The sequence below is a fragment of the Aaosphaeria arxii genome (genome assembly GCF_010015735.1).
Source record: "Aaosphaeria arxii CBS 175.79 unplaced genomic scaffold BU24scaffold_2, whole genome shotgun sequence".
In the NCBI taxonomy this organism is placed as follows: domain Eukaryota; kingdom Fungi; phylum Ascomycota; class Dothideomycetes; order Pleosporales; genus Aaosphaeria; species Aaosphaeria arxii.
In genome coordinates this window covers 4451011-4475521 of record NW_022983475.1, presented here as the reverse complement: position 1 = coordinate 4475521, position 24511 = coordinate 4451011, and the positions used below count along the sequence as shown (strand labels likewise).

Here is a 24511-nt window from a genome sequence, read left to right as displayed (position 1 = left end):
ATTATCATCGCGGTATGATATCTGTGCCTGCAAACCGACCTGTCTCTACCTCTCACTTGATATTCATTTCTCTCTGTACCCTTGTTCTGTCTGTCCTTACGATAGCGAGATACGTTTCTTTGAAAATCTCTTACAACAGAATGCAGCCTAATTCCCAGTCGCTCTACTTAATCGTATAAATTCTACAAAGCTTGATACGCTTGCCAATGGTCGTCTAGCTTACGCCTGATGTGAATGCGAATTTACTTCCCTTAATTAATTGGCTATAAAAACCATTCAAACAACTCCTTGCTTCCGAAGATCACCGTATTAGTGAGGTGACCATCTATCGTTCATGAGGTTGGAATCAATCTTCCATGAATTGAATTACACTGAACTTTCCGTTCAAGTTGATTGCCGACTCGGACCTTTACTCCCGCCTACCTTTTGTGACAACCTGCCATCATTATTTCAACTTAATATGCTCTCCATCTTGAACCAGATAGCTCTCCCGCCAAAGCCACAAAAGTCCAGCCGTGGCTCCCGGCCCTAGGACAGGCACCAAAAGCACACCGAGCGCAATGCTCAACGCCTTCTGAAAAGACACAAGTCCAGCGATCTTCATATCGCGCAGAAGATACCAAGTCCACAGAAAATGGCTCCCCATCAAGAACCACTGATCAAACTGCAGCATCCGTCGCATGAACCCCACAAAAGTGCCCGCGAACTCTCCTTCAACCTTTGAGGGCCAGAAGATTGTAGCTAGCGAGAATGGAGATTGGAAGACCACGTAGATCCAGATTGTGGCGGACACGGCGATAAGAGGGCTCATAGCAAGACGAAGAATCTGGTGGTAAGTTCCTTGTCCTCTGGGACTTGAGATATTGAGCACTGCCCCGAGCGTGCGTAGGATGTAGTAGCCTAAGGAGATCCGAACAGTATACAGCTGCCAGAACCAACAGAACCAATGCCGGGTGTTGAAATTGGGGGCAATGTACATGCCGATCGCTGGCACAGTGTGCAGCACCACCACCAATGGACTCCATTTCAATGCATCCCCAACATTAACGCGGCGATCTGAAGGCTTTTGAATAGAGACTGGTGGGCAGAAAACGTAGTGCAGCAGGTTCTGCACCGGGAAGAATACTCCACCGCCTGCGAGTTGCGCGATCGTTCCTATGATGGCGGGGCTGTTCTGCATTAATTGACGCTCTTCGTTTCTCGTCCTCGATATTACGACTCACAAGCGAGCTGCTGTGCCACGACTGGAAGGTCGACTTGACTCAAGAAGCCAGATCAGGTAGACAACCCCAACATCATTTATGAACACAATCATCTGCCACCAACTCCTCTCGTCCACTTCCAGGGATGAAGGGGCGAATCCCATGGTAACGTCCCTAAACACCACATTCAAGAAGCCGAGGTAGTGGAAGTTTGATGGGATTGGAATCGGCCCGCGGGGAGTCTCAATCTGACCGCTGGCGCTGGGTGAAGGGGCGGACATCATCGATGGAATGTCGAGGCAGACTCCGCAGACGATGCCTAGATATAATAGTATTTGTCCCTCGAATGCACGCCTGAGATTAGAGGGTGGTGGTGTCGCGGGCGTCATGTTTTCAATAGGTGAATTGGAATTGCCCGTGCTGTTGATAAGATGTCTAAAGTGATATTCAGCTGGCCGCTATATGACCAGTTTTCTATATTGGATGGATGTTGACGATGATATGATGATAGATCTCAGGAGATAGGACATTGTTTGGAGGAGGATTGGTACGAAAACAGGTGCGCTTTAGCCACTTCAGGACAGACTCACAGTTCTGGCGAACGGGACGCCTGAATACTTGAATTGCAGACGGAGAACAGGTATAGTGATACAATCTTCGACTAAACCAATCCACAGCCCTACATATTTGCACTGCGCAGAGTAAAGCAAAAGGCCATACCTTGCTGGTCACGTGAGCGGTGTCGGCATCCAACCAGTTTACATAGGAGAAGGACGCGATCATGACGGTGCAGAGATAAATGATAGCACAGTACAGTACCAATTTACTGCAAAAAGCCCTGTTTTCTCGCTGGTTTCGGAAGCCCTCCAAAATTCGTACCAGTATTGGATAGCTTAGGTATCTGTCGAAGAGCAATGTACTTGCACAAATATTCTAATCAAAGAAGGATCCAGATGTTAAGATAGACCTAAGCGAGTGCCTCGTATATCCGAATATCAAGATTTGAAGCATCCGCCGCAGGCGATGATCGTTCAGTAACTATTCAGATGCGTTGCCAGGTGGTTTTGGGTGACCTAAAGGTATCACAGTGGCGCCGGCGCGGCTTTCTCCGGGTTGAACACTCCGAATTGTCATACATACTCCGAATCGTCATACCGAATTCCCCACATATAAGACTACCGCTCTTATTCTGTGAATCACCATTCGATACTCTACAGGCTGGTAGGTTCATTTGGTTTCTATCTCGCAAAAACCAGCAAGGCTACTCCGTGCAACTATTTCTCTTACGTTTTCCTATCCCTTGGAGGACCCTTTGTGTCTTGTAAATGCCCCACCTGCGCCCTGCGAAGTACAAGCAGTGCAGCATCTTTTTCCTCAAAACCTATTCCAAATTGACATGTTCTAATTCCTAATAAATCCATATAGTTTCGTTCCTCTTTGAGAACTACTGCACAAGCAATATCAGAACTTCGAACCAACAATTGCATCAACTCTCGATAATATGTCGGCATACATCCGTCCCCTATCATTGGCCGACAAGGAACAATGTGGAATAGTGGAATCAGCTGCCTTTCCACCAGCTGAAGCAGCTACCCCCGTAAAGGTATGCATCCTGTTTATTGTATTTAGGGGAGATCTTGGAAGAGTCAACGAGAAGGAGACACAGTGGCAACCGTATCACACTAAGCCATGTCCAAGTTGCTCTCCAGTCCGCATCACCTTGAATATGGTTGTCGATTTTACCATATGGAATTGTCCCTTGCAGCTAAACCCTTGATAAAGGCTGACATACTTTATAGATCGAATATAGACTGACGGTGTGCCCTGAAATTTGCTTCGGCCTCTTCGCACCTAAGGATACCAAAGTAGCCACTCCACTCCCAGACAACACGCCGGTCTACTCCGAAAACACCCCTAAAGATGGTGAAGAACTCATCGCACACGTCATCGCGACAAGAGCCACTGCTAAAACGGTCCGGGACCAAGACATGGAAGTACCGAAAGACTGGCGAAAGGACCCAACCGCGAAGACAGAGGTTGGACATTTACAAGGTGGACGAACCATCACGTTACATTCTTTGGCCGTCTCACCGAAGTACCAGAGGTCGGGGATTGGGAAGACGTTGATGAACGCGTACATCGAGCACATTCGCAAGACTGGCACAACGGACCGTATCTCGATCCTGACTTACGGCCGTCTGTTGCCATACTACCAGAAGTTGGGCTTCACTTTGTATGGAAAGAGCGAGTCGACATACGCTGGGGTGGCGTGGTATGATCTTGTAAGGACGTCATCCTCCCGCTTCATTTCGCATACTGACTACTGAAGGCCTACGAATTTTGAGTTCGACTGCGTACTTTTCCTCGCCGTGTTCTCCGAGAGACAACCTAAACTGGCAGTCCACGAGATCGCCAGAAAAGAGAGATAATGCTCTGACCGCATTCGATAGTTGAACAAAAAGAAGGCATGAATAAGAATGGCTTAGCAAACATTGCATATTACGCATTAGGGCTTTACCTAGATTCAAAGTAGATGTATGCACGTTCCCAAAAGCATATGGAAGTCTTTATGAACAAAATATCAATTAACTGGGGGTACTGCACTTCTATGTCCGGTGGTGATCCAACGACGGAACATAGTCGCTATAAACAAGAGCACTCTCGATCTAACCCCAGCGGCCGGTTGTCTTCCATCTAGCTCCCTCTAACCGGCCGCTGTCTTCTCCGCCGACCTGAGTGTATAGTAACGAGTCCCCCATGAGAAAATATCAAGTCGCTTCAAGCAAAACCTTTTTCCTCTTGACCAAGCCGGTCTCCTTAAGGCAATCGCGTATAATACAATGTCGATTTGCCGACACATGTGGTGGAACCCACATCTCCTTGTCCAGGTCAATTTGTGATATAACACCGTTAGGTGTCATTTATCGTGCGGGTAAGCTGTGGGTCAATGACCGAAGCAGCTTCCAAATCGAAAGAGTCCTTTCGTATAGTCTTCAGTCAATCAGGTAGCTCTTCAAGGCCTGGCGAGAATAGGTTAGTTTTGATTTCAAGGAGGTGATTCAGTTTTGCTTACCGTCTTGATCCAGAAGACTTGGATCGTCTTCAGATGTAACGCGGGGAGAATATATACCATTAGGCCCCTGAACAGCATCGTTGAGAGCTGTTCCGACGATAGGTGGCTGGTAGATGCCAGTGGGTGGCTGGCTGGGCGTTGCGGATGTCTGTGTATACGACCACAGATATTCGGGGGTTGGTGATGTCGTCCTTGCTTGAAGGCAATCACCAGTCGACGATTCGGGAGTGTAAGGTGCATGATGATGCGGTCCTGCATCAACACGGAGTCCCTTCGCTGGTCGTACTGGTCCGTCCGCCGAATCTTCATCGAGCTCAGTTCGTTTGCGCTTGGCTGGCCTGCCTACCGAAGACACACTGTGTAGATTTGCACTACGACGAGTCTTCTTTTGAGCAGGTTGTATTTGCTCTTCGTTTCCACCTTCGTCGTCCATGGCCTTCCTCTTACTCATTCTAGGTAGGCGATTTTTACCAGTGACATCTGGCTTTCCATCGTCGACATCTAGGTTCCCGACGTTTACATCTGGCTTTACCCCGTTGGTGGGTTTAGCACCACTAATGGGTGCCTTTGCACCGCTCAGTGTTGCTTTTCCTCGCAACCTTTTAAGGTCATCGGCCTTCTTTTTGTTTCCTCGAAGTTGGAGAGCCTTCCTGAAACCCAGCGTAGAGGGACAATGTACCAGGACCTGAATTTTTCCGTCTGATTCTAGCAAGTCCCTACATGCGGATTTGGCCTTTCGCAACGTCGTAATGATCTCTTGCAAGCGATCCGATGCGTTGAGATCATCATCCATTTTCATTGCACGAGGATTTTCGTTTCCTCGCCAACCAGAGATGACACGATCGACAAGGGCAATGAGAATCAGACGACAGGTTGCCTTGATGTCCTCATCCTTTTCTTTGAGGTATGAATGGTCTCGGAACTTCTTGGTTTCGCGTGTCTCCACTGTGTCTTCATCGTCACTGTCGGTGGATATGAATGCGTCATATAGGTCCTGGTAGTGGACCTCTGCGTTGATGATGATGTCCCTTAAACCAAGGACCCCATCTGGTTTTGGGGCCTGCTTAACCTTGTAGCGGTGGTCCACAGCGCTTGTCCATGCATTGCCTGCAGGGACTGTTCGTGGCAGCTGGCTGTTGAAGTAGCCCAGTACGCCGACGTTGCGAGGAATATAGCTTGGTGTTATATAGATGCTCCGCAAATAATCGGCGAATGGATTGTCTATATCTTGAAGCAAGGCTGCATAGACCTGGTGGCAGGGATGCTGGACGGAGGAATATTGGGCCACTGGAACTTGCGGCATAACCATGTAAGGGGAAGATTCAATTGAAGGGAGCATTGGTCCTTGCTGAGCATGAATGAGCGGATTAAAGAGATCTTGTCCAAAAGATAGGTCGTTGGTTGGGTACGCGAATACACCCTCTGGGTATCCCGCAAAATCGATCATCGATGGCTGCCCTTGACTCTGTAGGTCGTCTGCCACTGCCATATTCTGGACATAAGCACCTTGATGGATATCAGGGCTAGGTTCAGGAGACAGAGTCGCATCTGAAAGAGCTGAAAGACTGTGTCTTCGGCAGGGACTAGGAACTGTCGAGCCAGCTTCGGAAGCTTGGTTCGTATGCAAGTTGTCGAGGGCATTTGGTTCCACTCTACCGCGTGTGTTATATGAAGTCAAATCATTCAAAGTAGAACGATTCTCTTCGGCGGTGGGGGGCGATGAACGATGTTGGTGAGACATCTTAACGGGAGCAGAAACCATTCTAGAGCTCTAGGTTAAGGCAGAAGATGCCTTCGCAGATTAGATCAAAGTCTATTAATCAGCTATCAGTGAGATTTGGCTTACCGTAAAAGATCCCAGAAGTGGAGATCAAGAAGCAGATATATACACGCAGGCGTATGGGAGTAGGCGTATACTAGTAGGTTTACGGGAGCAGGTATACGGGAGCAGGTATATGGGAGCGAGTAGATGGGAGCAGAAATATGAGAGTATGGATGCAAGAAGGTCGATATTTCTAGAGCGAGGAAGGGTTGGATGGCAGGCAGGATATTCAGTGGGACAGCGAAAATGCTCAACACTTGGGGAAGGTCCTTGGCAGGTGGGTGAGTGAAAGATGCTACAGCACGGCCCACTCCCCACGGGGCGGGAAACCCCATGGGCGAGGGATATTCCGTAGGGCTGACCTATCAAAGGGAAGTCAATTTGGGTGAAGGAGGCGTGCTGCCTGGCAATAGTGTGCGTAAACATTTCCCGATACAGCGATTCGCTGAAGGGTTTGCTTCACTGGGAACGACCACACCAACACTGGACGACCGCGGGACAGCCCGCCACTCAAGGGAATATGCTAGGCAGTAAATTAGTTTTGAATCACTTCAAGTTGCAGATCTGCTACGCGTCAACTCACTATATTCTGTATATAATGTGATCGATTTGGATGTGGCTGGGATATCCATTGGGGCCACACAGCCAGATGCGACATCATGCTAATTTAATTTACTACAACACTCCAATATTTGCATTCTAATATCCAATGTAGCTTGCTGTTGTACTTGCTTGGTGGTTCTTTGACTGTTGTATAGAAGTTTCGGGAACTAGAGCCTTCATCTGGGGCAGTGTCGCGTTGTGAACAGTTTGATGGTTCTAGATGAGTCGCGACTCAAAACATGAGCGCTTTTGTTCTTACATCACATGCTTTGATTGACTGATCATAATTGAAATTTGATAGTAGTATAGAATTGGAAACTAATATACAGACGTAAGCATGGAGTGAGGTTGTATCTGACAGTACAAACAAACTCTGGTCACCCATCTCATACTATGACGTTGCCGAACTGAGACATCGGCAATCGTACGCTAAAAATAAAGGATGCTAATTCGACTGCCACGCATTCTCAAACTCAACTTAACAAACTCTGGGTCGCATGAAAACTGTGTGTGGTACCAAAAGAATTCACGAAAAGATTCCGTAAGTAAGAAAATGGCTGTTGAAAATTGCTGTAACATGGAATATCAGAAATGGGGAGCATTAACAGTTCGAGCGTTTCTCTTCGGACCCGCTTGGGAATGGCTGCACACCAGTTTGACTGAGCCAGAAAGTTTGGAAGTCGGGAACGGCAGGCTGCTCGCCCATGTTTACTGGCACGATGTCTGGCAAACTGTTGGGCAGCGAGTTATACAGATCGAAACTTTGCTCAATTGTGGGGTCCGCGGTGCCAGTGTGGTCAGGTTGAAACAAGGCTGGACCAAGCGGGATTCTATCCGGCGTGGGCAGCTTCGGGCATTCATCTGCGTTCGCATTCCAGGGCGATTCGAGAACGTTATAGTTCAACTCTAGGAGCTTGGGATCGACCGTAAGAGTAGCAGAATGACTGGAACCTGGTGCCGTGGAGATGAACTGCGCATGTTGTAACGGCTGCGCGGATGGGAACTGCGGGAATGCTTGGCCATGATCAGGAGGTGACATTGACAGTGTAATATGTGGTTGTATTCCTCCTGTTGCAGGAACGAATCCGATATAGGCAGAAGGAAGAGCATCTGGTGAGAACCGGTATTCAGTTATATCTGATGGCTGCGGGGGCATTTCTAGAGGGCGTGGACATTGCGAAGACGATGATGGTGTATCGTATATAGTGGAATTCGTCACTGTTGATCTCGAATGTGACCTCTTCACTCTTGTTGACCTGGATTTGGAGACCCGATCCGGCTCGGTCGCTTTCTTTCTCTTGCTGTTACCTGCACGATTTGCTGACTTGCGGACCGCATAGGCACGTGGAGCGTTCACAAACATCCGGATCTGACATGCTGAATTCATAATGTCCTCGCAGATGGTTTTCTCCCTTTCCAGAGAATGTATCACACTGTCCAGTCGCTCCGCACAGTTCAAATTCTTGTCCTCGGTCTCGCTTCCCTTGCGTTCGTCGGAAGCGTAGTCGTTATGGTGCCAGCCACGAAATCCTTCCTCCGTTTGCTTGATCAGACAGTCGAAAACCTTGTTGGAGAACGCTTCCACCATGTCGGAGTCGTAGTACGCATTGTGAACCCATCGCCGCATCGCTATAGAGCCGGGGTTATCCTGTGCGACATCGGGACGAACCATGGCATCGTAAATACGCTTGATGTGATACTGCCGGTTCCGTACAAGGTCATGGATTGTCTCGTCGACGTCCGGGTACTGGTATGGTTTCCTGTCAAACCGCAAGGCTATCTTTCTATATTGTCGAGCATGATCGGAACTTTGGAAAGTGCCGCGGAATTTGGAATAGCCCCGCGAGTGGGATGCAATAAAGGGAGGCTGTGGTGAAGAAGACATACGCGAGACTAGTTGCTGATCGGAGTTTGAGGGGCCAACCCGTTGCTTGATATGAAGGTTGGAAAAGAGGTTTGCGGGGTCTCTCGCATGTTCAAGGGATTGGGTTGTCGCTTGAAACAATTCAGTATCTTTGTCGATGTTCCACGTTGGTAGTGATTGAAGATAAGTTTCACTGTCTTGCAACGATGGCGAGAATGTTTGACACAATTTAGTGCCCAACACACAGTCGTGGTCGACATTGAAGGGAGATGACACATGATCTGAGGAACCGTTTGCACCGATACTACAGTGAAGTTGGGCTTGAATGTCACATGTAGGTGAATCCAGGAAATCGGCGAATGGAAATGTCGCAGCCCTATCATTCGGCCATGGTGTCGATTCTGCCTGTTGAGTTGATTCGCAGGTGTTGACCGCTTTTTCTAGCACGCGGGGATCCACGAAGTTGAACGACGACGCGTCCATATAGAGGCAGACACCAATACAACGAGAATGTATCAAGACGAATAATCGACTGATGTCTGTCCTCTAAGTCCTTCGTCTAAGTCGCCTGGGCGCAAGGAATGCTTTTCTGGCCAACAGAGTATGAGTGCCGAGTAAGTCAAAGGCTATTGTTTTTAGCAGGTTCAAGAAACTGTATTGATGGGGGTATTCAGAGCGCATCTTTTGTAATCGGTTCTGAAAGATGGTACTCTTATACTGTAAGTTGGAGCGCTCGCTGAGGCCGAAACCCCCATGGGCGTGACCTGGCATCGTGGGTTCGAAATTGCTGTGGGGGTTTACATTCAATGAAGCCCAGTCAATGTGCTGGTAGTGATCAAGAGCCTCATCTATGAAGATGATCGGTCCAAACAGCTATAGCTGCTACTTCTGGGAGCTCATGATGTTGCGGGGCGTGCGTCAAGTATTTACAGGTTGGATAAACGCTTATATTTCAAGATGAGAGCTTAGTGTTGAGCCTGACGGAGCCCGAAATCGAATCACCGAAGTCTAAAGACTGAGTATTTGCCCTTCTCAAGCTCGATTTCTTGCACTCACCCTCACAGGATTCAGCTTTGTTGCGTCCAGTCAGTTTTCACTTGAGCCGGAAGCACAGTATATCATCCAGATCCCGCACCAGAAAACAAACTACAAGCATTTTATAACGGCTATACACGCTTCAAGAACCTTATAGACTGGTGTTGCTTCTGGTTCCATGACTTCATTAAACATTACCATCGTATACCTTCACGTGACTTGTTGGTATCATTAACATTCACCGCCAACATTTAAAGTCTCAGAGTAGGACAAGCATACTTCTCTGCCGACACCATGGCAATGACATTATCAAGTGGCTCCTAGTTGGTCTAAAATCCCTATGTATGACTGGCTAACGTATGCTTCTACACTATGTTTCCCACTGCCTCTTCCCCAAAGCACATCCCCAATAACGTTAATTCAGTATGGTAACGGGATCGGACCTATTAGGACTAGCTTCACACGTGCAACCCTTAGTACCTGCATGTGAATCTCATGGTCGGATACTAGCGCTTGATTGCAAACGGGGAGATCGTGATTGAACGCACATTGTCCAAGCGATTGGGTCCGTGACACTGGAGGTGAATGGGTCTTGCAGTAGATGTGTGATACTCTCGTAGGGCCCCTTACCTTCCGGTATGATCACACCGAAGAAGAAGAAGCCTCTTGCGGCAATTGAATGGTAATGCACCTAGGCACTTGCAATCAGTTCCGACGGCATCTGCTAGCATCGAACAGACCATGGGCATCGTGGACTGGAATTTGGATATTGGGTAATCAGGAAAGTCCGTAATTACAAGATTCAACCTTTTCGTAAGCGCCCACGATGCATGTCGTCGAGAGGAATAATAATGTGTTGAATGGGGTTGGGCACGTTGAGGTTCCGCCATGGTGCGGAAGTGTTCCGCGTTAACGGACGTCCCCGCATGACGATCGCAAATGCCGGGGGGAATCTGGGGAGGGAGCGGATGAATCGCCAGCAGACCAGTAAGGGAACTTAGTACAGAGTAGGAATTTGGCGACCACCGATACACTAAGACGACTCTAGCGAGGCGGAATCATATCTGCAATGGAATTACGGAGATCTTCCACCTGAAGGAATAAGAAGCGTTTGGTTCGCCCATCATTCGTTTCGATAACGCCCCTCAACGCCACACTACTCTCCTCTTCAATCCCAGGTCAAAGGATCCCCGGTCGTTGAAAGACACCGGTCTCATACGGTTCGATAAAGGTGGCCGACTGATCGTGAGACAACATCACAGTTCATACAGTTCATACAGATTGCACATCTTTAGGCCGAAGGTTGTTGGCACCGGCAGATATCCACAGGATGATCTCCACGATTTTACCATTCCTAGCCGAAGAGGCCCGGGACTATCCACTTCGCAGCCTTATATTTCTTCTCGTTGGACTCCCGCTTACGTACTTGATCGTAAATGAATTCATTCGCCGTTCAGCACGAGTCAAGGGATTCACTGGACCACCGAATTGGCCCCTCGTCGGAAACATTCCAGATATAACGCACAACGCCGCAGAGAAGTACCGACAATGGTCAAAAGTGTATGGTCCAGTGTATCAGATCCAACTAGGCAACGTGCCAGTCATTGTTGTCAACAGTGCGGAGGCTGCGAGGAAGATCTTCGGCCAGAATAGCCAGGCATTGAGTTCGAGGCCAGTGTTCTGGACATTCCACAAGGTAGGAATATGTAACATGTGCAAGTGTGAGTAATGGCATTGACGGAGATAGGTTCTTTCGAATACCGCCGGTACTACCATTGGTACTTCGCCATTCAATGATTCTCTCAAGCGTCGAAGAAAGGGTGCTGCTTCTGCATTGAATAAGCCTTCGATTGCAACCTACATTGACCACCTAGATGTTGAGACTAAAGACTTTGTCAAAGAGGGCTTCGAACTGGGCAAGGCTGGAAAGACCGGCGTCGACCCAATGCCTATGATTCAACGTCTATCCTTGTCGCTTTCATTGACCTTGAATTGGGGAACTCGTATGGGTAGCCGCGACGATCCGATGTTCGACGAAATCACTGAAGTTGAAGAGGCTATCAGCAAGTTCAGGAGCACGACCGGAAATCTTCAGGATTACATCCCGATTATGAGGTTGAACCCGTTCAGCTTCGGAAGCCAGAAGGCCAGGGAAATGCGAAAGCGTCGCGATGTCTATTTGACACGACTCAACCAGGACTTAGACGAGAGAATGCGGATGGGAACCCACAAACCCTGCATCCAAGCGAACGTCATTCAGGACAAGGATGCCGCATTGAACAAGGAGGAATTGACGAGTATCAGTTTGACGATGCTGTCAGGTGGCCTAGACACAATTACGACACTAGTTCAGTGGAGTGTTGCGCTTTTGGCACAGCGTCCAGACATCCAGAACAAAGCTGTGAAGGAGATTCGGAAATTCTACTCAGACAAGGAGCCTCTTTGCGATGCGTACGATGACCAAAAGTGCGAATACATTACCGCCTTGGTGAGGGAGTGTCTCAGATATTATTGCGTTCTCAGACTAGCGCTACCCCGGGCGACAGTGAGGGATGTTTTCTATGAAGGGAAATTGATACCGGCGGGAAGCACCATCTACCTGAACGCGTGGGCGTGCAACATGGGTAAGTCTTGATTAATTACTGTTCTCAGTCTCCATCTGCCATCATGCTAACACATTTTAGACCCGAATGTCTGGTCCGATCCGGAAGTGTTTCGCCCTGAGAGGTGGCTAGAGCAGCCGGATGCGCCACTGTTCACATACGGCTTGGGTTATCGCATGTGCGCGGGCTCGCTGCTTGCGAACCGAGAGTTGTATTTGACGTACATGCGAATGCTGAACAGCTTCGAACTCGTGCAGGACAGCCAGGTCGACGTTCACCCGGTGTTGGGGAGCTCAGACCCAACCAGTCTTGTGACCATGTGCAATCACTACAAGGTTATTTTCAAGCCTAGGAACGAAGATGCACTGAGAAAGGCGCTTGAGCAGGCGGAAAGTAAAGCAGAGAAAGTTTGAAAACAGATTTGTACTGGATACTCTTAGCATAGCAATGATCCCGGTCGATTAGTGGCCCAAATGATGATCAAAATGCAGACAGAATCAGTGCTATGTGACTTATGTCAAGGAACATGGATTCCATTCAGGTGGACATAGATTGTTTACCCCTCACGATTGATGGATAAAGGCCGTAGATAGATTGACAAGAGTTGGGGGGACAAGGAACTGATTGAGGGAGATAATTCCTGTAAATACATACCTAGGTATCTATCTAATATCCAACTTAACTACCGGAGTAACTAATAGTCAGATGGTGAAATGGATACGTTTCTGTCTCAGGATCTGAGTGGCAGCTGCGGCACTTGCACGCGACTGCAGGGATGGCAGGGAGCGACCGTTGGTGTCACTGTTTGCAACCCCTCGGCAGGCGGACCAAGACTACCTAAGGTAACTAAAGGTAATTATCTAATTATTCCACGGGGACGGTGCTGGTGCGTTCGCTGGCAGCTGGCTCAACATTGTGTTTCTTCAATCATCTACTCCGGACAAATCTAAAGGATAAGCCACCTTCAGGACACGTCTTGTTTGCGTACAGTCCGGTTCAAAAGATACGCTCGCCTTACTGTTGGCCTTCCTCCCTCAACATTCCAACCGCTGTCCACCCACTCTCCACAATCCCATTACTGGTCGGATTTTGACCACCCTAGAAACCATTCTGACCCCCTTACCGCATCGTATTCCTGTCGCACTACTCCCTCCGTATGTCGATCGCGGCCCCGAACGTCCGAAGATTTTGTTCGCAATGATATAAGGTGCGCGCATGGTAGGAGGCCGATCCAAAAACCGCGGGTGGTTGCAGGAGGGCGTGATTCGAACCAGCATGCTGGGCAAAACAATACTCCCAACCGATGAAGAGCTTGGGAAGAAGGACGATGATCATAAGCCTGGGTCATGGCCGCAGACACCAACATGGGCAGCGCTGAAGACACCACCGCTCCGATGGAGGAGGAGAAGGATAGCCTTCGTGCTAGTTGGGCTATATACGTTTTACATGCTTCATAACTACATAACAGAACTCCCGATCTTCCAACCGAATGGATCCTCGTATGGCCTCCGGCAGATTGTGCCTATGACGAACGAAGACCACAACGAAGCAGTCGACAGAGAACCCACCGGCGTACCCCCTGGCCTTGCTGTAGCCAAAGATGCAGCTGCACCACAAGTCTTCTCCGGCCCGATCAAGTTCTATAGACTCGCCGCGTCTCTCCACGAAGCCTCATACACCCATGGCTATAGCCCTCTCAATCGGAACATCCTATTTGCGTTCTCGAACCTCAAAAGTGCCGCGACCCTCCTCCCTCTTGCATGCGAGATGGCCAAGTGGAACCGCAATTGGGTGCATGTTGCCATCATGAGCCGTATGGACATACCGCTTGATGACCTACTGGGGATAAACGGGGTGGACAAGACTAAATGTCCTGTCGTCTGGCATGATGCGCGGCCAGATTATTCGGAATTCAGCACAGAGTCCAGGGCTGAGATGAGCGCCGCAGCGGCGTTGGGTCATATCAACACATTCCTTCATCCTCAAGCTACGATCACGGATGATTCCCAGGATGAAGATGGATCTTTTGTTCGTGGACTACGGAGTAAAGCCAAACTTTTGTCCATGCCTATCATAGAGATGCCTCAGGGACAAATGCAAAATTTCATGTGGATGGCGCGATTGGATGCTGGATCGATTCGCAACTGGCATAAACCTACCATCGACATTCTGATTCAAGCCCCATCTGATTCTTCTGGAGGAATATTGAGGCTTCTGAAATCACTTAAGGAAGCCGACTATCGTGGGATGAAGCAACCGCGCCTAACCATAGATCTGCCTGACAGTGTTGATCCTTCCCTACGACAGAGGCTTGAAGACTTTGCCTGGCCCCCAGGAAAACAGGATGACCCGCTATCAAACAACCAAATCATCATAAGAAGACGAATTAGCAATCATCACGCAACACAGGAAGAGTCCTCCATTCGATTCCTGGAATTGTTTTATCCCTCCAGTACCAAGGACTCTCATGTTCTCCTCTTGTCCCCACAGGTGCAATTGTCTCCACTATTTTTCCAATATCTAAAATACGTTCTCCTGGAGTACAAGTACTCTTCATTCGGCGAGAGCGATGCCTTGGATCTTATGGGCATAAGTCTAGTATCGCCATCTGTCACCTTGGACGGACATAAACGCTTAACTCTCCCAAAACCTTCTGACATGAATGCAGAACGATATTCGAGGCAATTTTCCGAGGAGGCCAGCACACAGTTCCTTTGGCAGGCTCCCGATAGTCATGCCGCCCTTTATTTCGGCGACAAATGGGCGGAGTGGCATTCGTTCCTCAGTAATAGAGTAAAAAAACAGCACCAAACCGGCAAGAAGGCTCCGAGAGCGAAATTAGTCTCGGAAACACTACCTGCGTGGACAGAGTACATGCTTGAATTCATGCGCGCCAGAGGCTATTCACTATTATATCCGGCAACAAGCTCTACGGAGTCATTGGCGACCATACACAATGAATTATATCGCCCCCCTCAGGAGTTCTCGCCGCCTCCTGTCACAAAAGACAATGAACCAGAAATCAAGCCCGACCTCGCAAACGAACCGTTCTTGCGAGCGGAAACCCCTGCTCCCAGCCCCACGATCCGGGAATCCAATGTCATCCCAAGATCTAGGCCCCTCCACATGGCATTGCCTTTCGATGGCGATCTGCCCGAAGCATCCCATCTTCCGTATCTTCTTTACAATGGTACCATAACGGACCCATTCAAAGCAAATACTTTTGCGATTGAGTTTGCAGCCAATTTCAGGAAAGAAATCGGCGAATGCCCGATCCAACCCAAGATGCACCGCAAAATTGTCACGGGCAGTACCAATGATCTATTCTGCTTTGGAGACGAGGATGCAGATGATTGGGAAAGCGAAGAGTTGGAGCGATCGCCCTATGAGCCGGAAGATGAGGTCGACGCATTTAGTGCATACGGCAGTACCGTTACAGACCTTGCTTCACAAACGACCGCGGTATCTACATCATCTTACTCATTTACACCAACAGCCACGGCAACAAACATCTAAATCATTACATTTCAACACAAACTCTATGTATGAGTATTTATATGTACCAAAGGACACTTCATTTTAGCTCATTAGGGCATGACCTTGACCGCACGCGGCAAGAGGATATATGGCGTTTTTTATTTACAATGTTTGCACGGGTCTCATTCACATAGATAGAAATGACAGGTTTGTCATTGTTGCTCCATATCATATAGCGAAATAGAAGAATTTCTTTCTTTGAAAATTGAGATATCTAACTTTTGACGTACAAGGCCGAGCAACAGTCTTCCACCTAAATGTGTATCATGAGCGACATGACATATATTCTCAAATTCTTATTTGATAGCACGAGACGAGGCAATCTCGTATCTCAAACAGAATTATGATCCTCGCATTACTTCTTTCGCCACGTTCCCATGACTACACACTAGTCCCCTCACCACCTGGCCTGACTCGGGTGCAGGAAAAAAAAGTTTCAAGAATCCATCACGTGATTATGCATCCCGCACGGTCCATCTTATCATTCTCAAGCTCAAGGAGCCACCCTCAAAAACTTTCGTCGTTCGTCACGCCTGTTTCGACTCCAAGTGTATCGAGGGGTTTCACTGACTACCCAATACTCTCTCTTTTCTTTTCTGATTCCGTTTCTTTTTGATTGCTCTCCTAGCGCCTGCATTAATTCTCTATTCTCTACTTACAACCTTTAATTTTTTTGGAAAATGCTCGCGCGAGCTGCAAGACGGAAGTTACGGCGTGAGGCCCTCACTTCTCAAACTCGATTATCCGAACAATTAGCCCTACCATGGCTTTGCCCAGCTCAAATGCGATGGACAGCCAGTACCAGCCCCCTCAAGGCCGCAGCGACATCAGATACTCGTCCACAAACCCACTCATGGAAGACCGCTTCCACACGATCGCAACGGCACGAGACCCGCCCCCTTGCAACGGCTGTCGAGGCCCAGCGTGGGAATACAGAACCCTTGAGTTTCAACTTTGCACAAGCTTGGGAACCTCGAACTCCAAACCCTGCTTTGGCCAAATTACAAAAATGGGACACAACCAAGCCGCTGATCATCCATGACGCGACCTCCAGTGTAATGCCTTCTATATCTGCCGGGAGTGGTATACCTGGAGGAAATGCCATCGAATTGCACCAGAATCTATACGCCTGCTTGAAGGTCGGTCGCATGGATAGGGCAGCCATTATCCTTCAAAGGCTAGTCACGATATACGATGCCCTCGCTCCGGAGCTCATCGATGCACACAACATATATTTGAAGACAATGTGCGACATTGCTTTGGAGTCAAAAGTCGGAAACGGGAAGGAGGGGCAAGCTGCTTTAAAAGAAATGCAAACATGGTACGAGAAGCATGTCGTTGATAGAGGACTCAGGCCGACCGCCGAAACTTTTATCCCACTACTTCGTGGAATTTTGAACCTTACTAGCGGAGTTGAGAGAGAGCGATTGATGCGCGAATACCTAGACATGGCACACAGTCATGGTGGGAATATAATGGAGGAGATCAATTCATCTGCGGAGTTCACCGATGAGGAGTGGGATACGCTCATCCGATTCCAGCCAGACGAATACGACGAACCCCCGTCTATCGATGTTTTACAGGATATGCAGATGAGCACCCCCGGCGGGGAACGACTTGCAATCCAGCAAGGTTTAATCCCAGACGCATCGCTCAATGTCAAATCGGTCAACCAGAAGGGCATAGGCTTGTCAACGCTTCGACAGTCATTAGAAGCTCTCGACACCAAAGGCGAGATCCCATTCCCACACGATATGGAGGGATCTCAAGAAGTGAAAGAACGTGCATACGCCTATATGCGCCAAATACATGTTGAGTCCGAAGGCGCAAAGGCAGCAGTTGAGCGTTGGAAAGCTGAGGATGCTAAGCTACAGAAGATTGGAATTCATGGTGTTCTTCACTCGAAACCCGTCCAGGCATTGATGTGGCAATGGTATTCTGCCATGTTACCTCTTGTAAAGGACGAAATCAAGCGAGTCAAGGAAGTCCTGACGGCAATGGACCCTACACATAACAAACAGGATCCGGCGAATCATTACGGTCCTTGGCTCGAGCAATCCGACCCAGAAAAGCTTACGGCTATCACTATTTCCAGCGTTCTGAGCTCAAGCACGAAGAACAATCAGGAGCACACTGCTTTAAAGGTTGCATATTTGACAACCACTATCGGCCGGCAGGTGCAAGACGAAATCAACCAGGGATTAAAGCAAAGACACGATCGATATGTCCAAAAATTACGAAAACATGCACGTGCAGAAGCGCTCAGCAAAATTGCCAAAGAGGGCGATCAAAAAGCTGCGAACCAAGATTCCGACGTCCCCAAAACCTCCGCAGGTGCATTGCACAGCTTCAACTTCCGTGAAATGGGTATGCCCCTGGCTGTCAAGGTCAAGATCGGTGCTATCCTCCTTGAGCTCATGACGAAATCGGCGATGATTACAATTACCCGCGACGACCCCAAAACTGGCAAGAAACTGACAAACAATCAACGAGCATTTCAACATCAAACTGGCTTCGTAGGTGGAAAGAAAATCGGTTGGATTGAACCGCACTATGAGATCCAAGAGAAATTGAGAAACGAATCAGTCAGCAATCTACATCACATCATGTTGCCAATGTTGGTGGAACCGAAGCCATGGACAGATTTCACAGATGGCGGCTACTATACGATCCAAGAGCCCGTGGTTCGAACTAAACTGGCCGACAACGAACAAGCATCCTATGCTCGATCTGCCATCGCAAACGGAGATCTGGAGCAAATGCTCGCTGGTCTTGACGTGCTTGGGAAATTGCCGTGGAAGATTAATTCTGACGTATTCCGTGTCATGGTCGAAACCTGGAACAAGGGTGAAGGTATCGGCGGTCTTGTTCCCGAAGTGATGGAACTGCAGTATCCTCCAGAACCGCCACCTGACTGCACCGCTTCCACGCGTCGTGAGTGGATCGCCGCTGTCAAACAATACGAGAATACCAAGAGTGGTTTCCATTCGAATAGGTGTTTCCAGAACTTCCAACTCGAGATTGCCCGAGCTTTCCTGAACGAGACAGTGTACTTCCCTCACAACCTGGACTTCCGTGGCCGTGCATATCCAGTTCCCCCGATTCTCAATCACATCGGTGCTGATATTTCGCGAGGCTTACTCAAATTTGCGAACGGAAAAGAATTGGGCGAAGTCGGATTACAGTGGTTGAAGATTCACCTTGCTAATCTTTATGGTTTTGACAAGGCGAGTCTCCGGGACAGGGAACAGTTTGCGATGGACAACCTCGACAACATCTACGATTCTGCTACAAATCCACTTGGTGGGAAACGCTGGTGGACAAAGGCTGAGGACCCGTGGCAGTGCCTCGCCTGCTGTTTCGAGCTGAAAGGAGCGTTAGATTCTCCAGATCCCGCCAAATTTATCTCCACCCTTCCTGTTCACCAAGATGGAACCTGCAATGGCCTGCAGCATTACGCTGCCCTTGGAGGTGACCATGCTGGTGCCGCTCAAGTGAACCTCGAGCCATCTGATCGCCCTCAAGATATTTACTCTGGTGTCGCAGAACTCGTAAACGAAATGGTCACCGAAGATGCCAAAAACGGAGTCCCTGCCGGAGTGATTCTAGATGGCAAAATTACTCGAAAGATTGTCAAACGAACCGTCATGACCAATGTCTATGGTGTCACTTTTATGGGCGCAAAACTCCAAGTTTTGGACGAGCTCAAGGAAGTCATTACGGACCTTAAAGCCGTCCAATCCAAATCCAATGGAAAAATCAAAACCCTTCACTCTCTTGCTATTTATGTCGCGAAAAAGATCTTCCTTGCTTTGGGCATGATCTTCAATGGAGCGCAGGAGATCCAGCATTGGCTTGGCGAGTGCGGTGATCGAATTACGTGTTCGTTGTCCCCAGAGCAAATCCGAAGGCTACACGACCACGCAAACGGTGTTCCTGCCAAGGTCGACGCAAGACACTCAAAGACGAGCAGAACATGGTCGCGCGTCGAGAAGAAGATCATCGCTGAGGCCGGACGATTTAAGACTAGTATTATTTGGACTACACCCTTGAAGATGCCGGTAGTACAGCCCTATCGAAAAGACCCGGTCGAGGTCATCAGGACAGGCCTGCAAAGAATTACAGTCCAGAAACCGTCCTCGGCTGAGCCAGTCAACAGACGAAAACAGCTCCAGGCGTTTCCTCCAAATTTCATCCACTCCCTCGACGCAACCCACATGATGCTCTCCGCGCTCAAGTGTCATGAAGAGGGTCTAGCTTTTGCCGCCGTACACGACAGCTTCTGGACCCATGCCGGGGATATTCCTAACCTGAACATCATTCTTCGTGACGCTTTCGTTCGGATGCACTCAGAAGATGTTATAGGTCGCCTTGCCGCGGAGTTCGAGACAAGATACGCTGGGCACTTGTTCGTTGGCTCGTTGCATCCTTCCTCGCCCGCTGCGACTAAGATCATCGCCTGGAGGAAGAAGAATCGCCAGGGCACAAAAGGGAAACGACAACACTACAATGAGGCGAACGCACAGGAATTATTGCTCGAGCAGACGCGAAAGGATCTGTTGGAGTCAGACAATGAAGCGGACAGAAAACGCGGAGAAGAAATGGAAACACCAACCAGTATCTGGCTTGCCAACCTTGACCAAGACGCTATGTTGGGCCACCGAGTATCTCAGTCGGATAGTAAAGCCGTCTCGCCATCTGATGAGAAGAAGGCTTCCGATGTACCGGATCAGTCTCTCCACGCAGCAACCGAACAGGAGAATGTAGAGGATCAGCAGGAACAGGACATGGCCGAAGAGGATGCACTCGATCTCGAGACTGGCTTAAAAGATTCGACCAAAACGCGATCCCCAGTCGCTCGCTTCTTTGGCATCAAGGTCTGGATGCCCCTTATTCTTCCTCCGCTACCCCAGAAAGGTGGCTGGGATGTCATGCGGTTAAAGGAGAGCAAGTATTTCTTCTCATGAGTACGATCTTTAAGCCCTGGATCGCCACAAACAGGGACCCAAAAAAGCATTCCACGGCGTTAATGATATTTACCATCGGACTGGCGCTTCATTTACGTTATCGAAAAGGCGGGATTTTTTCACGATCTTGCAATTTTATTTTTCCTGGATCTCAACATCTCTGATATCCACAATGTATTAGAGGTCCATTTCCAATTATACCTCATGTATTTGTATTGTACCAAAACGCATTAAGACAGCAGGAAGGGCGTCTTGTTTTTTACTTCTACGGACTTCTTAGATGGGGAAGCTACAACCACGCTTTTATGTACTACGAGTACTCAACTCTGAACGTCGTCTCTCTGCGTTTTCAGGATAGAGAATTCGAATGAGGAATTTAGATAGATGTATGCGATGAGATCATGTTACAATGCTGCATGTTGCGATTTTGACATGAGTGATTGTTCAATGTGGCAACTGCTCTAGTATTATTATGAGTTTTTGTACTGTTCTAATGCACTCATGTATAAATAACTAAAAAATAGTTAGAAGCTTGTAGTCAACCATACATATCAGAGTATCTAGACTTCAAATATACCCTTAGAACAAAGGTCACACATGGAGGCAGTTGACCTTAAGAGTATAAAGTTTATATCTTCAGCATCTAGATCTACATCATGACCTCCATGCCCTCCGCCAAAGAAGACAGACACCACTCCACGCAATCCAAAAGCGTCAGAAAGCCCACCCTCCTTAATTTCCCCACCCCTCCAAACCGCCAAAAAGAGAGTTGGAGTTCTTCAACCTCAACCACGACCTCCCTCTTCAACACCGCCCCAACCACAACCTACATCAACACCAGCGAACCCCCTAAACACCACGCAAACTAGCAAAAAAAGAAAATTACATACAACAGCGGGGATTCGCTGATGGTCACCCACTCAACTACTAGTCCGCCGGTACATTGCTTAAGTATGGCTGAGCGAACGGGAAGCCCTGTTTTCAATGTCCAATGGTCGTATGTGACATTTTTCTTGAGGGGGTGTGGTTATGTTGCTGATAAGTTTGTGTGTATATGCGTATGGGGGACGGGGGAAGGGGTTGGAGTGGGATATGACGATGTATGAAGTGAGGAGATGGAGTATGTGTGTTGTTGAGTGGGAGTGGTTTAGATTTAGAGGACTGAGGAAGGGATCGTGTGGGTTCTTGGGATCTATGAGGATGGGATGGAGTGGAATGGAAGAATTATCGTTCATGTGCAACTGACAGCGTTAGATTACGACTGTACTCCCTTACAAAGAACCGTCAGAGCAGGAGAATATCTGTTCGGTAGATCTAGATGGCCTAAGTGAATGTAATCAGGGCAGATATGACTTGAGCTTAAAGATTATTTCAGACTGCGCAGTTCATGTTAATTGGGCCACACTTCATCCACTTGGAGGTCTGGGATACGTGATAATATGAGCCAGCTTTGGTCGCAGTCCACTTTGCTGAGACGAATCTGAGGTTTAGGGATATGTGAGTGATTTACTACTAGGTTGGTCGGCAATTGTAGCAATAGATCTCTACTCCCGCTTTTCAATGGAGTAAACATATCTTTTCTAATCCAGGACCTACTCTATTCACATCCCTTTGAAGGCCTAAAGTTACTTACAATCGCCAAAACACTATGGACATAGACAATACATAAAAGTAAAAAAGTACACATATCCTAGTCCCAACTCTTTTCCCAATCACAAACGAATACATTAATCCGAGTATTAAACCCAGGGAAATTGTACTTAGCAGCAAAGAATCGATTCTTATGCCAAGGCATGCTCCAGTCAGACCAAGACCCGTTGCAAGAAGCCACCATCTCTCGTACCAGAACCATGCGCGGAAATATCGAAGTGTGGTAGATTGTGATCGTGTAATTCCTGATGTGGGGAATGCATAGGAGATAGCGCCCCCTTGTACCTCTTTTATGCGCCTCTCTAGATCTATCTCGTCTAGAGATTCCAGCATCAAATTTCGATCACCCATATGTTCTTGCATAGCAGCTGCTAGTTGAATAACTGCTTTATGCCTACCCGCAATTGATTCACGGCCACGCCTGCGCAGCGTTGATCGAGCCTGAATACGCATAGCTAGTATGCCGATTGACCAGATCAGAAGCATGACGACCATGCAGAATAGTTGCACAAATGAGAAACCCCATTTATAATTCTAAGACATTTTAGTGTGAAGACTTGGTTAATATGCAAACAACAAGAGCTGGTGGCATACTCCAGTTACTTGGCAACTCCCCTTGTCGCGTACGTAGTCGAGGTCAAAGGTTTCGTTAGACCATCTCCACATTCTGTTGTTTTCGTAAAGGGGCCGTGGCACGATTTCATAATCGGTATTATGATACGGAGGGAGTATCGTAACATTCAGTGGCAAATTTCCTAAGGCTATGCCCATGAATGTGATATTGCTGTAGTCATTATCTGTCTTGTTCAGGGCACGAAGATCTCCACTGATGTTAATATACAAGAATCTATACACTCTTCGAGCAAAAGGATCAAGCATGTAATACTTACACCCATTCATCGAGTTGAGTAGATCGCATTCTGGATTTTTGATAGAGGTGTTTGTCCCAACGCAATAGCCCCGTGTGCCCAGATATGGATCACCTAGACCCGGTTATATGATAAAATCTGACGACGAAAACGGCTCAAGCATACCACTAATAAAGCCATCCGTCACAAAGAATGTCTCGTTTTGTTTGATCCTTTCTCCATCATGGATTATGTATGCGACGGGACGGAGTTGATCAAAGCGAATGAAGTTTCCGGTTTGAGGATCGGGAACATATGATTTGACGAACCCAGTGTATCCAGTCATCGCGCTGGCAAGGGTAGGGAAAGAAAGAATGAAAGCCATACTTGCAATGATAAATATCATTGCAATCTTAGAGTGCAAGCTCTTACGGAAGGTAAAGTCCCGAACAAGACCACCGATAGACGAAACCGAAGGTCCAAATTGTATAAAAATGGACCCAAAAGAGCCGTACGTCACAGGTTTGACCTCCATAGATGTTGTTACATAGAGTGCAAATACACGCCAACTGCATAATGCTAACAGTGCCTGGCCACCGCGACCAACGATCTGCATCACGTTAGTGATTATAATTCGGTTGAGTTGGTTGAAACTTTGTGCTCACCACATCACATGCGATGTCGATAGACTTAACTGAGCTAAAGGAAAAGTTCCCGAATGGGAGTGTTATCTGGAAGGTACCGGAGATGTCCCAGTAATTATACGAATATGGGTCTAAGCGAAACTTCCCATCAGGAGTGCAAGCGGAATCCTGGGCAACATTTGAATTAGCAGTGATAGCTCCGAGAAACCATATTGATAACATAAGTCCCCAAGTACAGATCATTATGACAATGCCAAAGAAAATACGCTGCCACTTATTGTGGCCAAGATCTTCTTTCAAATATTTCCACTCTTCGGAAAGCGAATGATCCATTGAGAGAGGCGTGAAAAATGAGAATAGTTGGCATCTCCCTGTCTGGAAAGGCATCTTTTAAATACGGAAAGCAGAAAGCGGACTTTTTACAGAGCTGCACCCAGTTAGGTGGACGAGATAATATGGGTGCACTTAGCCACTGGTGAGATTGGTGGGCCTCCATCGTGACCGGTACTCTGCTATTCTGATTTATCATTCTGCCGCTGCACTCGGAAGATGACTCGAGTAGATTTAATGTAATTGGATGTTGCGAATTCAAGGCAAGATGTGACGGCGAATAGGCCTACGATACCGGAGACCTTTATGTGGCACCAGTTCTACAAGATGCAC

At 48.0% G+C, this 24511-nt stretch overlaps 8 protein-coding genes across 8 annotated transcripts; 4 read left to right on the top strand and 4 right to left on the bottom strand.

Annotated features, from left to right (window-relative positions):
- Positions 1 to 21: 21 nt before the first annotated feature.
- Positions 22 to 1864, bottom strand: BU24DRAFT_448457 (uncharacterized protein). Its single transcript, XM_033530888.1, has 2 exons — positions 1224 to 1864; positions 22 to 1169 (listed from the first exon to the last, which is right to left on the bottom strand). Exons 1-2 carry the CDS (start codon positions 1589 to 1591, stop codon positions 446 to 448), a joined length of 1092 nt encoding a protein of 363 aa, XP_033388448.1. The 5' UTR covers positions 1592 to 1864; the 3' UTR covers positions 22 to 445.
- Positions 1865 to 2615: 751 nt separating this feature from the next.
- On the top strand, positions 2616 to 3641 carry BU24DRAFT_133556 (acyl-CoA N-acyltransferase). Its single transcript, XM_033521042.1, has 3 exons — positions 2616 to 2805; positions 3002 to 3484; positions 3532 to 3641. Exons 1-3 carry the CDS (start codon positions 2704 to 2706, stop codon positions 3544 to 3546), a joined length of 600 nt encoding a protein of 199 aa, XP_033388447.1. The 5' UTR covers positions 2616 to 2703; the 3' UTR covers positions 3547 to 3641.
- A 558-nt stretch (positions 3642 to 4199) lies between these two features.
- Positions 4200 to 6037, bottom strand: BU24DRAFT_406700 (uncharacterized protein; the record flags this gene model as incomplete). Its single annotated transcript, XM_033525776.1, has 2 exons — positions 4200 to 4222; positions 4276 to 6037. The coding sequence occupies 2 exons, from the start codon at positions 6035 to 6037 to the stop codon at positions 4200 to 4202; spliced, it is 1785 nt and encodes a 594-aa protein (XP_033388446.1).
- Positions 6038 to 7047: 1010 nt separating this feature from the next.
- Positions 7048 to 9047, bottom strand: BU24DRAFT_477249 (uncharacterized protein; the record flags this gene model as incomplete). The annotated part of the gene is made up of 1 exon (XM_033532971.1): positions 7048 to 9047. The coding sequence occupies one exon, from the start codon at positions 9045 to 9047 to the stop codon at positions 7302 to 7304; it is 1746 nt and encodes a 581-aa protein (XP_033388445.1). The 3' UTR covers positions 7048 to 7301.
- Positions 9048 to 10579: 1532 nt separating this feature from the next.
- BU24DRAFT_365932 (cytochrome P450) lies at positions 10580 to 12651 on the top strand. The gene is made up of 3 exons (XM_033524292.1): positions 10580 to 11295; positions 11347 to 12223; positions 12284 to 12651. The coding sequence occupies exons 1-3, from the start codon at positions 10930 to 10932 to the stop codon at positions 12613 to 12615; spliced, it is 1575 nt and encodes a 524-aa protein (XP_033388444.1). The 5' UTR covers positions 10580 to 10929; the 3' UTR covers positions 12616 to 12651.
- A 422-nt stretch (positions 12652 to 13073) lies between these two features.
- BU24DRAFT_419678 (uncharacterized protein) lies at positions 13074 to 15923 on the top strand. The gene has a single exon (XM_033527276.1). The coding sequence runs from the start codon at positions 13478 to 13480 to the stop codon at positions 15716 to 15718; it is 2241 nt and encodes a 746-aa protein (XP_033388443.1). The 5' UTR covers positions 13074 to 13477; the 3' UTR covers positions 15719 to 15923.
- Positions 15924 to 16272: 349 nt separating this feature from the next.
- Positions 16273 to 21114, top strand: BU24DRAFT_419677 (DNA-directed RNA polymerase mitochondrial precursor). The gene has a single exon (XM_033527275.1). The coding sequence runs from the start codon at positions 16420 to 16422 to the stop codon at positions 20704 to 20706; it is 4287 nt and encodes a 1428-aa protein (XP_033388442.1). The 5' UTR covers positions 16273 to 16419; the 3' UTR covers positions 20707 to 21114.
- A 982-nt stretch (positions 21115 to 22096) lies between these two features.
- Positions 22097 to 24194, bottom strand: BU24DRAFT_477246 (uncharacterized protein; the record flags this gene model as incomplete). Its single annotated transcript, XM_033532970.1, has 7 exons — positions 23870 to 24194; positions 23391 to 23814; positions 23247 to 23339; positions 22984 to 23177; positions 22550 to 22890; positions 22340 to 22352; positions 22097 to 22186 (listed from the first exon to the last, which is right to left on the bottom strand). The coding sequence occupies exons 1-7, from the start codon at positions 24179 to 24181 to the stop codon at positions 22097 to 22099; spliced, it is 1467 nt and encodes a 488-aa protein (XP_033388441.1). The 5' UTR covers positions 24182 to 24194.
- Between the last annotated feature and the right edge of the window lie 317 nt (positions 24195 to 24511).